This window comes from Colias philodice, chromosome 11 (assembly GCF_061535455.1).
Source record: "Colias philodice isolate Cphi_HAF_F1 chromosome 11, ilColPhil1 Martin Lab GWU primary, whole genome shotgun sequence".
Lineage (NCBI taxonomy): Eukaryota > Metazoa > Arthropoda > Insecta > Lepidoptera > Pieridae > Colias > Colias philodice.
Window position 1 is genome coordinate 11,840,979 of NC_143096.1, and position 14,959 is coordinate 11,855,937.

Consider the following 14,959-nt stretch of genomic DNA (forward strand, 5'->3'; position numbering starts at 1 on the left):
TTGTGCCAAATTTCATCAAAATCGTTTGAGAGGTTTAAGCGGGAAAGCGTAGCAGACAGACAGACAGACAGACAGACAGAGTTACTTTCGCATTTATAATATTATTAGTAGGGATACTATTTTCTATATAGGTAATACTATTTAACAGTAAAGTATATTTTTAAGTTAATTAGTTGAGCAACAGACACAGATGAGACAAAACGGATATCTCTCTTGGCACAAATATCGTTATATTTCTGTTATTCTTGAACTTATCAACAACCGCTCGTCATGTTTCCGTTCTTTTTATTTTTGTTTTTATGTGTGGAAAGGTAGAGTATATATTTGATGGATTATTTATTTGAAACAAAGTTATATTATGTATAAAATTGAGTTGTGTAATCTTCTTATATATAAAAATGAATCGCAAAATGTGTTGGTAAGCGCATAACTCGATAACGGCTGAACCGATTTCGATAATTCTTTTTTTATTAGCTTTCCGCCCGCGGCTTCGCCCTGACTAAAACCCACAGAACTATATCGAGATATAGTTCTGTGCTAAAACCTAATACCTAAATTATATACTAAAACCTTCGTCTTGAAACTCTATCTATTAAAAAATCCGCTCAAAATCCGTTGCTTAGTTTTAAAGATTTAAGCATACATAGGGACATAGGGACGAAGAAAGGGACTTTGTTTTATACTATGTAGTGTGAAGGTATTATTTTGATAAAATTTGAGTCTATTTATTTCACTCGTATATTTTACAATAGCCAAATTGACCATTTCAACGAAAGTTAAAAAACATACCACTCTTTCATTCTTGCAAATAAATCTAACAAAACGGAAAGCGACTATGTTTTAAACTATGTAGTGATTTACATTGAACAATGAACAGTTATATATATCATTTTATAGCTTCAGATAGCAACGCTATTTTCTCATACATTCATTGACTTATTAAGACTAGTATCGCAACAACATCCATACTAATATTATAAATGCGAAAGTAACTCTGTCTGTCTGTCTGTTACTCAATCACGCCTTAACTACTGAACCAATTTACATGAAATTTGGTATAGAGATATTTTGATACCCGAGAAAGGACATAGGATAGGTTTTATCCCGGAAATCCTACGGGAACAGGTTTTTCTTTGAAAACGCGGGCGAAGCCGCGGGCGGAAAGCTAGTAATAATATAAATAAACTACTTACTAGGTACAACGCTAAGCGAGTAAACATGTTTGTTTATTATCTTTTTGAGAAATAAATGTTTTAAACCAAAAAATAATACAGACAGATAAACAGATTCACCATTCATTCCTCCTTACAAAACTACAACCCGAACACTCGTCCCACTATTAAATAAAAACTCAGAGTATTTATAAAAGCTATATATAACACAAGTCTGACGTTCGTAGACGCGTGCGCACGTATGCAACATGGCCGACGGGATTGTGATGTGAAATGTTCAATTTTAAAGTGAAACAGAGAGATGTGTATTGTTATGGTGTTAAATCGAAGCCTCCTAAAACCCCGAAGCATCGACGTAAGTTTTTAAAGTGTGTATTAAATAAACATTTGTAAACAAAGTGTATACAGTTGTATGTAATGACATTAACTGTCTTAGTCTATTGATAAGTGATATGAGATTTGGTTTACTTTTTTGCAATCTTGTAAAACTATATATTATACTGAGATGTTCGATTATTTACTATGCCACTTGAGCTAGTCTAGTTATTATATTAACTATGCTTGCGTGCTTATAATTGTAGAAGAGGAAAAGCTCTATGTACATAGGGCATAATATTATGTACATAGAGCTTTTCATCTTCCATCTTAAATATTATTTACATGTATATTATACGAAATGTCTTCGAATTTTAAAAGCTCTACATGTTTTTAATATAATTAAAATATGTATATAATACGTAATTTTATGTACATTATAAATGTACGGTTAATAGCGATTAGGGTAACATTCATAGCGAAATATCTAAAAAATAAACCCTATAATTATATTGATAATATCTTATAACTTATAATAATTCAAGAAAGCTCTACAAAACTATTCTAAATGTAAAAATTATAAGTAACTAACGGTCCGCCCCGGCTTTGCCCGTGGTACATATTTCGCAATAAAAGATAGCCTATGTTCTTTTTCAGGGTCTAAAGATTGTCTGTGCCAAATTTCATCAAAATCGGTTGAGAGGTTTAAGCGGGAAAGCGTAACAGACAGACAGACAGAGTTACTTTCGCATTTATAATATTAAGTAGGGATACTATTTTCTATGTAGGTAATTCTATTTAACAGTAAAGTATATTTTTAAGTTAATTAGTTGAGCAACAGACACAGATGAGACAAAACGGATATCTCTCTTGGCACAAATATCGTTATATTTTTGTTATTCTTGAACTTATCAACAACCGCTCGTCATGTTTCCGTTCTTTTTATTTTTGCTTTTATGTGTGGAAAGGTAGAGTATATATTTGATGGGTTATTTATTTAAAACAAAGTTATATTATGTATAAAACTGAGTTGTGTAATTTATTATACAAATTAAGGCATTTTTAATATATATAAAAGTTGAACGTTGGCACTTAAAAGCATTAAAAGAAAAATCTACATCTTAATATAGAACTAACACAGTAACTTTACCAAAATTTCACATCAAACATTTTCCAATAATCCAGTAAAAATAAGAAAGAAAGCTCTTTCTACATGCGTGGTTCAAAATGCTCAACACATTGTGGTAACGTCTCACCAAATAAAGATGAGTACCCAAAAATATATTGAAATCTCGCCTTTATGTATTAAAGAATGTATTCTACCCCTAAATCATACCCTACCCTCGCGAAAGATCAAAGAAGGTTGGATAAACTCAGCTTAATCAAGTGCTTTGTTGAACTTAGGATTAACTAAACGTATATATGCGGGAGTCAGAGCGTTGCCATGGCAACCGTCGTAATAATGAAGATAATCCTGACAATGCCATATAACTATCCAGTTACGAATGTACTTTTATGGAAGAGGACATAAAGTAGTCACTCGTTGTTTTATACCGGAGTAATTTAAACAAAACATTTATCACACAAGACTAAAAATTAGTCTATACTAAACTTGATAACTGTAATCGAATTTTTTGGCGCAAATGAAACTTGTTGAATGTTAAATTTTAAAATAAATTATTTCATTGAACAAAGGTTAGTGTTTTACAAATATTTTAATTATTCAGAAAGATTGAAAACTGAGAAATATGTTTCTATCATACAACCGGTATAGGAAATCAATTAATATTTATGTATAACTTATGTATAACTTCCTGAGGATATTAATCAGGGTTTTATAGTTAAGATTGGTTGAGGATACGTTTTAGTTCAACAAGAGGAAAAACTTTTTTTGTCATATTAAAATGAATTACCTATTACAAAAAAATATTTACAACTAAGACTGGTCTATCCTCGATGCTCCTTTTCTTTAAATATGAAGAATAATAACCTACTTTATACTAATGAATCATTATTTCATTTTCAACTTACTATTTTATTCATCAAGGTACATTTTCAACCTTTGAATAGATATTCTGTAGGAGACACTAGTGCTCCAATTACCGAGTTACCAAACTTATATTGGGATAAGTCGAAAACTTAGTAATATCCTTCCTTGTTGGAGGTAAGAGCTTGTTAAAAGTATACTTTTTAATTAACTTTTAGAAACCTTTCAGAAAGTTTTGAAATACGTAGGGTTATGACGTATATTAAATGTGATTGTCTTTTAACAAGTTATATCAATGTAGGTAGCTCTATATTTTTAGCAATGGGTTTATTTGTTGTTATTCTGTAGGGCATAATTTAAATCTCGATAATTAACATTTAAGTATTCTTTACAAGCTGTGCTCCGCGGTTTCACCCGCATTGCTCTGCTCCTGTTGCCTGCTACTGTTGATCTTAGCGTGATGATATATAGCCTTTCTCGATAAATGGGTTATCTAACACCGAAATAATTTTTCAAATCGGACCAGTAGTTCTTGAGATTAGCGCGTTCAAACAAACAATATAATATCATCACGCTAAGATCAGGTGGAGCCAATGATATTATATATAGAAACAAGAGGTAGATACGTCATCAACGCACCAAAACTGATTCCGTGAATTGGTCCTATTTGGGACCAATGCAATCAGTCAGATTGTCACCGGTCCCAGTGAGCGCATGTGCCGATAGGTACATTAAAGTTGTCGAAAATGCCTTCCTGTGTGTTCAGAAAGTGCACGTATTCGTGCAAAAAAATAAAGAAAGATAAAGGAATATCATATCACAGCAAAATATATTAAATTATTACAGTTTAAGAGTAAAAATAACAATTTACAATTCTTTAATAATGACACTTGCTTGACACGTGTATTGAAATAATGAAAGGGATAAAACATTGCTTCAATCACTAGTGTGACAAAGCTAGCGTACACTGTGTTCAAAGATTATCATGTAGATACGATTATTGAAAATAGAACGGTTATTTTATTAATTTCGATTTGGGTAAATACTTGATTTAATTTTATATTTAAATCCACACAGTGCATATAATTAACAAATATATCTATTTATTATATACAATAAATATATCTATTTATTATATACAATGAAATCGTGATGGTAAAAATGTTTGATTGCAAAAATGATGTTGAATATACGTATACATTGAAGAAAAGATTATCGCTGCTGACGAAAAAGGCTATTTGCTTTTCTGTAAATAGCTATTGAACATAAATTTTATTTGTGTTTTAGATAAAAAAGGCTTCATCCTTTCTTTTATTTCATCCTTTTTTTTTCATCTAGGCACCACTATTATTATAATTATCCTACAAGTTGGAGTGATGACCTTGTACGGGTTTCGGGAACTGCCTTGAAACGAATAGCGTAAGATCGGTCCTTATTGAGTTCTATAAGGAGGACTATATGCAGTATGTTCAGCAGTGGGTGATTATCGGGTGAAATGATGATGATCGAAAACGAACACGGAACACCACAGCTAGTAATAAATATTTAATACAGTTATATCTCCAAAAAAGTTTTTTATTTTTTTTTTCATTTTAATACGACATCATAATAATCATAAAATAGTAAATGAAATTGTCACATTTATTTACTTGTGCAGGAAACCTAACATCTATAACATTGAACCTTCTGTGTCGTTAATCTATGCCAATTACCATGGCAACTATTTGTTTATTTATATTTAATTGGTGAATTCTTATGACTTTTGCTTACACCTGCGCGGAAGTGACAAACTATCTTTGTCTTTTTTATTTATATCATTTTATTAGAGCCATCTCTCTTATACAGTCTGTCAATGTAATAAATTAAGTAAAATGAAAATTGTATTTGTGTGTGCCTGACACTGCATATGAAGCATTTTTTTTGGATATATTGGGAGTATATAACGTATCTATACATAAAATATCATTGGGTGGAGCACTGTGGGTAAAACCGCGGAGCACAGCTTTTAAGCTATTGCATAGCTTCTATCGCGGGCCTTGAGCGCGGGGACCGAATGCAGAAATTGCGTAACGAAAAACCTCACGCTCCCCACTCCGATGGGCGCGGAGGTGTGGCTTGAAGGCATAGCATGCAATAGCTTTACCGCGGCAGTACCCGAGTGCCACACGTCTTTTTTTTATTATATAATGTATCAACATAAATAGTATTTTATTGTATCATCGCACGCCACACCATGACTTTAATAGACATTATTTTTCATCCAGTGATGAGTTTATCAGAATTTATGTTAAAATAATTATAACAAGCATAATGAGGTTAACACATGTGTGGGGCTGTTTTATTAGTTTACATAATATAATATGATTGTAGTAATAACTAGCTGACCCAGGAAACTTTGTTCTGCACGGACATGACCCTTGTCACCTAAGAAAAAAGTATAAAAAATGTTGTAGAAAAAGTTACACAGAAAATATTAATAAAATCGATCAAGTCATTGAAGTGGAGAAAATTGTGATACGATTATTTTATTTATTTAAATATTTTCTTTATTTGCGATATAGAGTCTTAAATTGATACATATTTAAAAAAGGGCAACACATTACCTTTGTTAAGAAAATAAATATCTTGACAAAACTTGCGGTTTAAAAGGGCGAGTGGTCTGTGTTCAGTAGTGGATAGTCTCTACATTTTACAGTGTGCGTAGGTAATATCCTTTAAGTTTTTGTATATTGAATTAAATTCAGAAATAGCAGAGAATTATTTATTTATCTATATAAGTATTTATTTAAAATGATATATGTATGTTTATCAGCCATCTGGTTTCCATAACACACGCGAAAGCTTAGTATGGGATCAGATCGTGCCGTGTGTGAAAATTATCCTGAAATATTTATAATTCTACCCAGAATTTCAAACTTAAAGAAAAATAAATTTCCTGGAAAAAAAAAATCCCTGGAAAAAAAAGGTCACATTATAAGGTCGGAATACTTATTAAGGTGTCGATTACTTAAAGAAATTCCGTATAAATGGCAAAATTCTGTTATAAAATGTCACTGATATTGAATTAATTATTCCCTGTATTTTTATAAAAACGATCCTTATTTAGACACAAATTATCTGTTTGTAGGCGTTCTTTATGTCTATATCCGTGTATCTAAAAATAGGATTTAGTCCGGTCCATGTTGTAAGAATATTTACGAACATTATACTGTTTTGTAATTGTTTTTTCGTATGTTGTTTACGTATATTAATTGTCCTATATTTTATAAAACCTACTTACTACTTCCTTCCACAATTCTTGATTAAAACTTATAAGATAATAATATATACGCGGCTTCGCACGCGTTTTCAACGAAAAATCCGCATAGTTCCCGTTCCCATGGGATCTCCGGGATATAACCTATCCTATATGTTAATCGAAATTACCCTCTATGTCTGTGACAAATTTTATAGTAATCGATTCAGTAGTATTTACGTGAAAGAGTAACAAACATGCACGCATACACATACATCCATCCTCATAAACTTTCGCATTTATTATATTAGTAGGACATTATACGAATTTGGCAATTGTTTGTTTTCATCTTTAGATAATAATAATAAATTAATTGTCCTATAGATAAAACCTACCACTCATTTATTCATTCAATTGCTCGCTTTCTTTCCTAATTCTTGATTAAAACGTCTTATACAATCATTTATTAAGTATCCTCACACCGACACTACTTTATTTACTCTCTATCTGTCACTCACTATCTTTGTAAACTTGCGATCCAAACTTCAAAGTAGATTACCTTCAGTGTAACACACACAGAAACTTTCAGCTTTTATACGAGCTACTTCATTTTATAAAAGGAGAAAGTTCGTGTGATCGTCGCTAGCTATTTCTGTTTGAGTTATCTTAACCAAATCTTTGTCTATTTTTAGCACAGTTCTCTATTCTAAAAAATAGTATATGGAATAGACATTACAGTAAAAAGCATTAAGCATGCATTCATATACATAACGCTCTTCCCAAACTATTTGTATCCCCAAACTATATTGGTTTATAAACTACGTAATATCTAAACCAAATCTACTCTAAAATCTGCACTAATTAATTTATTGTTGGATCAATTTTATACTTGTACTTAAAATAATACCTAATTTACTATTAATTGAACTGATATAATATAGAATAAATATTGTGTAACGTACACACTTTCCTCCGCCGACCCACGTTCACACTGTGTGCTTCGCGTGGCTGCTCGCTCTGTATGCACCCGCCATCACATACGTAACCCAGCAACACTAAATAGACTTAGATATATTTGTAAACATGGTCTTTTATTGGCCACGTGTTCCATCCGCTACGGTGTTTGGACAGACACGTTTTACGTTCTTGATTGTAATTATATCACGCGACTGTGATTTGGATGAAGTAACTGTATTTATAGTACGATTCAAACTTAATGGCGGCTCAGAAGATCGTACGATGCACAGAAAACAATTTTAGATAGTAGCGGGACGTGGGAACTGTGCGCACCCGCACTCGCACCTGCACCTAACTTCCGAGCCGCCATTAAGTTTGAATCGAACTGTAACTTCTCAAAAAAATGGAGGTTGTTGATTAGATGGATAACTATAGGATACTAAAAAGCTGTAGTTTCTTCCTTACAATTATTGTTATTGAAAAAAGATGGGACTACATTTTTTAAGATGTTGATTTGTTGAATCTATTAGATAAAAAAATAAATGCGGCATTTAGTCAGCATTATGAAAAATCGTTAAACATTCTTGTTTATATAGCTATTGTAAAAAAATAAACAATAAGGCTTCTTCTGTTCTTGATATGTTATGTTTTACCTCTTTGTTTACAAGACGTTGTTTACAAATAAAGATATTATTCTTCGCTTTATTTACGTACAAATAGGTCGTAATTCAATTGTATTTGCGTATTTATAACCAAGTCTAACCTAACCAAACAAAAACTATCAAATTACCACATATGCTTTTAGAAGAATGTTGACACTTTCCCAGAATATCCAATACAATATTTGAATATCTGATTAAATAAAAAAAACACATAAAAATATTATAATTCAATTCGAACGTATATGTATCCGCTCTGCGGTATTTTCTCTTACAACTTTTCTAAGAAAAATCGCTCTTCGATAGAAAACACATTATCATATTTATAACCATTTCCAATACCAAGTTAAGGCGGCACATACACTGATATATTTAAAACATTTTTGAATAATTTATTAACCTCGTCTCTTTTACTCTTTAAAATATTGAGATAAGCGTGAGTGGGACAAAGCTACAATGATTACAGATTTATATTACAGATTTTTAGTTTATTCGAATGAATTCTTATTTATTAATTATATCATATATTATTGTCTTAAGTTAATTTGGATATTGAACTACGCAATGATACATTACATTTGTCTAAAATATATCGAAACCGAATAAACTGTTTCTATTATTTAATTTGTGTAGGTATGCTCTGAGGTAATCTCTACACAACAAAATACTTAAAACTTAAGCTATGAAACACATTTATAAAGAGGGATGAAGAAAGAATTTAAAACGGAAATAAAAACAACTACGAACAATAAAAATTGAATAATAACAATATTTAAACAAATACAAAAGGAATAATCAGGTGACTAACTGAAAGACTACGTAACAGCACCTATTACATTATTAACTGTGCTGCGCGGTTTTACCCGCATTGCTCCGCTCCCTTCTTAGCATGATGATATATAGCCCTATTGATAAAATAGCCTTCCTAGATAAATGAGCTATCTAACACCAAAAGAATTTTTCAAATCGGACCAGTAGTTCCTGAGATTAGCACGTTCAAACAAACAAACAAACTCTTCAGTTTTATAATATTAGTATAGATAGTAGCAAACACTGATCCTATGTATATATTGATAGGAATTATTCCTATCAATACATACACCATACCAACGTTACACAAACCTGAATTAAAAATAATGCCCTTTAAACATTCCGCAACACAGTGAACAAGCCGCCTAATAACGTCTTTAAATCGAAGCACCATGAAAGAAAACAGGCGTGTCCATTACACGTCTGTCAGATGAAATCAGTAAGTACATTTAGACGGACGTAATCAACCTTTGGCTTTAGTTAATCTAGGTCTTACTATTGGATATTTATAGATCGTTAATGGAGTTTTTAAGCCGCTTCACTATCACTACATAGTATAAAACAAAGTCGCTTTCCCTGTCCCTGTGTCCCTATGTCCCTTTGTACGCTTAAATCTTTGAAACTACGCAACGGATTTTGATGTGGTTTTTTTTAATAGATAGAGTGATTCAAGAGGAAGGTTTATATGTATAATAACATCTATTAAATAGTGGAGAAGTACTGTTATTTTTGAGGTTTCTAATGTGATGTCGTAAAAAATTACATTGTTTCCGCTTAAATTGCAAACGCAGGCTGAACCCTACGAGTTTTATCAAAATAATGTACTAAGTATTATACACATTGAAAAGGTCTACAGAAAAGTCCGCGATGGTATATGTCTATCTCTTATGGATAACCCACAATAACATTTTTTTGTCATTTACTTTTTACGACAAATAATAGCTAATTTTCGAAGCGATTTTCACCAATACAGCATTAATCCTTAACCAATTAAATACCTTGAATACATTGTTCATTTAATATAGATCTATATGGCACTTTACACCGTATGATTTAAGTGAATATTTTCGAAGATATTACAGATTTAAAAATTGCGGGACGTAGCGTTTGCGGCGGTACCGGCCGGCCGGCCGCTATGTTTTTATATACAACGTTCACAGTTTTTCTGTAGTGTATTTAGTATCAGCATTGCACCCGTGCGAAGCCGGGGCGGGTCGCTAGTATTATCATATTTCTGTTTATAAATAATTGTTGTTGTAAGTATTCATTAATATCTATACTTAATATTATAAAGCTGAAGAGTTTGTTTGTTTGAACGCGCTAATCTCAAGAGCTACTGGTCCGATTTGAAAAATTATTTCGGTGATAGATAGCCCATTTATCGAGGAGGAGGCTATATATCATCACGCTAAGACCAACAGGAATGGAGCACTGCGGGTAAAACCGCAGGGCACAGCTAGTATAAAATATTTGAGTTAGTACCTTTCCGGTTTCTTCACCTACATTATTTACCCGAATTCAGGAGTTCTTTCAGATCGCAAGATTTATATTATATAAGTATTAAAAGCTCTGTTGAGATACCACCGTTTTACAGACCACATACTGCCTCGAACATGGAAGAGAAAATTCAGGTGCCCTATACCCACCACCAAGACTCATTTTGAAAAACGGCAACTAAATTGCATTCCATGGTTATATAACAGTATCCCCACTAATGACATCAACAAAATTATAAATTTACCTACCAATCGTTTTAAAAAATACATCGTCAATTGGCTCCAAAATCTTGATTATATACAAACTGAAAATCTTTGAACTACTATTAAATAAATGCTATTTAATAAATGCTTGCAACAAAATCACTCACTCATGCATACTCACGCAAACATAGGTAACTAGCTTTTTAGAAATTTCATCCAATAATTTTTCGTGTTGATGTCGTTTGAGTTCATTTTACGAATCAACTTCTTGAATAAAATCACTTTCGACAAAACATATTTCAAATCTATTTTGAATAATATTATTAATAATTGAAATCATAGTGGTATAGTATGTATTGTTTAGGACATCCCGAATCAGGTTAAAAAAAACTCTCCATCTAACAAACAAAAAAAACAGTTGCTTTAATCAACTCTTACCTTCCATCAAAACACAAAGTTCTCTTAATCGACCATAACCAGTTAAAAAAGCCAAAATATTAAGAGATCCAACATACCATAACTGATTGACGTATCTTGACCCTAATTATGTGTCAGGAAGCATCGACAGTCCCTTGACAAAAGCGTCCATTTCCAACGTGACGCAATTGGCCTGGCATATTTTTAAGTGGCGTTTATTTGTTCAGCGTTATTTTCAACTGATTTTCCCAGAATGTGAGATGTTAGTGGTATTTTACGTACTTTTGTTTCTAGGTTTGTGTTCAAACTCATCTTAGACGTGCGACGTGTGTTTAATGAAGTGAAATAAATGACTTTTTTTTTGATAAAATATCAAATTTATGAAAATAAATCAAAGCTTGAAGGGAAAACTAAATTGGAACATTTATTTTTTAGGTATAGGTAGACTTTGTTTTTTTTTGCGTTTCAGGTATAAAATTATAAGATTAAATTTTTTAAGTACTATCCCACAACTTAACTTTTCCAAATTCCAGCCATCCAATTATGCGTATAAAATTTCCAAAGCTCCATTATATTGCGGAATCCAATTAAATAAGGCAGCCACCATTCCCGCCTTTACAAACAAGACCATTGCATCCAAATGAATATCCTCAAAACCCTTTACAAGTGTACGGTGAATAAAACGAAGACCACGGAAGCGTAACAGAAAAATTGTGCCAAAAGTCCACTGAAAATCACGAATTCCGTGAATTGGGATGAACCCAAGACCCTTTGACCCGTTACAAACGATCGAAGGCACGTGCTCCGCAACCCTGAATACACTGGAAGATATTTCATATCACTGCCAACACCTTCAGATTTCAATAAGGATTTACAGGTGAATAATCTAGTCACACATTCACACTTATCGATTGCATGAATCCAGCTCGAAGGACCATTTTCTGTATGTAAAGTGCGATGGGAAGGAATTTGTATCGAGAAGTGTTTCGACGTATCGACTTAAGAGGCACGAAAAGTGTAGAAAATATTACCTGGAAGCATTCAAAAGTGCAGTAGATACCTAACTTCAGTGTTACAACTTTAGATGGTCTGGTAATTACTTTAAACTACAGCTAAAAGTGATTGTTTATTAATTAATTACTACGATTACTAAGTCTAGTTATAGGAACCGAAAACAATAATCCACTGTTTGTTTTCTATACCTACACGAAATTTATCAGCATAACTCGTCATAATCTTAATATATATAAATCTCGTGTCACAATGTTTGTCCTCAATGGACTCCTAAACCACGTAACCGATTATAATAAAATTCGCACACCAGGTGCAGTTCGATCCAACTTGAGAGATAGGATAGTTTAAACATGTAGGTACCACGAGCGAAGCCGGGGCGGACCGCTAGTATTATATAGGTAGAACATTATCGAATACCACAAAAAGAGGTGTCACCATGTGTCACACACGCAATGCCCACTGTAACTTCTTATAGATAAAATATTAAGGGATTGGCTATTACGTCGCATGTTGAACGAATTCTCTATGTCATTTTCTGCTCCAATGTACGATGATATAGGATGTTTTGCAAAGTCATTGTTAGGGAGTTCCGAAGAAAGCTCTTAACAACTTTTATGATGTGCTTACTCTTAGAATGTCGCTGTTTTATTTCTTAAACGTTTAAGGAAAATGGTGTATACGATATAAAAGAAAGGATGCATAAGCTTATTAGTAATATTTTGCATAGACAAGAAATATGATTTAGTTCTCCTTATTCATTTATGATAATTTCATTCCATCTGCAGAATATTTACTGCGGCGAAGATATTAAAATTATTTATTACATCTGAGAAATTCCCTTTTCTGCCAGCAGGTTGATCTTGTATATTTCCGTAATCCTGTTGAAAATATTACTAAGAACGGGGAGAATGAAAGTGCCTTTGACAGCGCAGCATTACTTTTTATATTAATAATCAAGTGTACTTCATAGGTATTATTATACTTTAATTTTTAAAACCAATATTTTAAGTTTTTATTGTTTTATATAAACGAAATCGCGACAACTATGGATGTGGAATGTATTATTTGTCAATACATAGGTTATGTGTTTAAGATTTAGTAGTAATATATCTTGTTACAATTACATCTCAAGTCAGTATAATATAGCACATAGTATTATACAGGGTGTCCCACCGTTGATATACTAAGCTCAAAGGAGGTTATAGTATTGCATACGCTGAGTACGTAAAAAATACTTATAAAATTACAGACGCATTTTTTTTTCAAATAGATGAAATTTAAAACTCTATGTGTGGATCCCTAATCCCAACTTGGCCACCCGCACGTGAGCTTTCTTTGATTATATGTTTTCATTGATAAAATGCTCACATTACAATTACTAACAAGTGGACCTATGATGTTCTGGTAATAAATGGATAATAATGATAAATAATTAGCGAAGCGGTTTATGCCAGCTGGGAGAAGATAGAGAAGAAAACATGCATTTTAAGGAAATATTTAGCAAAAAATATTGACGTAATTTTTTTGTTTAAGTAGTTTTTACGTGATCAGTGTACATGCAAAACAACAATTCCCTTCACGCTTAGTATACCAGCTTAGTATGTCCCACTATTGTAGGTAGGTGTCCTACAATAGTGGGACACCCTGTATAATATAACAGTAGGTAAGTAACATCTGATATGAAATTAAAAATGTGTTATTTATGACTATAAAGAAGAATAATTAACGTTAACAAAAACATGAGTTCATTCGGGTAAAAATATAATTGGGTTGAATGCATTGTGAAATCGGATTATTCGTTCCTCACCGGGTCGGCAAATTATATACTCAAGTTGGCGTTGTAAGTAATAGGGCCTATGATAATCAAGGCAATGGCGTATAACTAGAGCCACGCTTCACTTCGGTTGGGTTTTTTTGTAGAGAACCTATCATTTGTCATGCGAGCCTTCTAATGATAAAATAATTAAAAAAGAGCGTGTGTGCTGAGCACACGTGTCAGAAGTGAAACTTCTTTCGCAAAATTCAAAGATAACAAAATCGTCGACTTACTCCATGACGTGACGGTATTGCCATGACGCGACCTTGAAATTTTACTCTAAACGTTAAAAATTTTTTCTTGAAAAATCAATGGAGTACTTTTTTGACGAATTAAAAAATAAACAAATGCAAATGCAATTCCTTTAATATACGTTTGGCTACAGCATTACTCTTTTGTTAATTGGCAAGTAATTAGTGCCACGGCATGTGACATCTGCAATTACTAGGTTAGATTGATGGATTTGACCTAGGTAGTCTCATAATACATGTCTTAGGGCCGATTTTTCAATCCTTGGTTAAAATTTATCCTTCCAATTAAGTATTACACGAACATTTTAAAATGTCACCTGTAAACTGTCAAATGCGGACAATTAGAATACATTTTTGAAATGGTAGTTTAATACGTTATTCGATGAATAATTTTTAACCAAGGATTGAAAAATCAGTCCTTATTGAAGTTGTTGCTGAATGGACAAACATAAATAAAAACTAATTTATCAGAAACTAAAATTCAAAAATAAAAATTTCTGTAACATTCTGGCCGTTTGTAAAAACTTTTCCCAAAATTTGCCCAAGCATTTTATGTACAAACAAACAAACTAAATTAAACATATTAAATTTACAATGCAAAATTGATACCATTTAAATTCCCTAAC

The 14,959-nt window shown here is 32.3% G+C and overlaps 1 protein-coding gene across 3 annotated transcripts in view; it reads left to right on the forward strand.

Moving 5' to 3' along the window:
- Positions 1–14,959, forward strand: part of Grip (Glutamate receptor interacting protein) — a 237,814-nt gene that overhangs the window by 184,459 nt on the left and 38,396 nt on the right. The window contains exon 1 of one of the 3 annotated variants that reach the window (XM_089701176.1): positions 1,382–1,527. The exons of the other annotated variants lie outside the window; for them this stretch is intronic. Within the exon in view, the coding sequence (XP_089557302.1) occupies positions 1,446–1,527 (82 nt within the window). The 5' untranslated portion in view covers positions 1,382–1,445. Of the gene's footprint in view, positions 1–1,381; positions 1,528–14,959 lie in introns of those variants that run through there. 3 annotated transcript variants of the gene reach the window in all.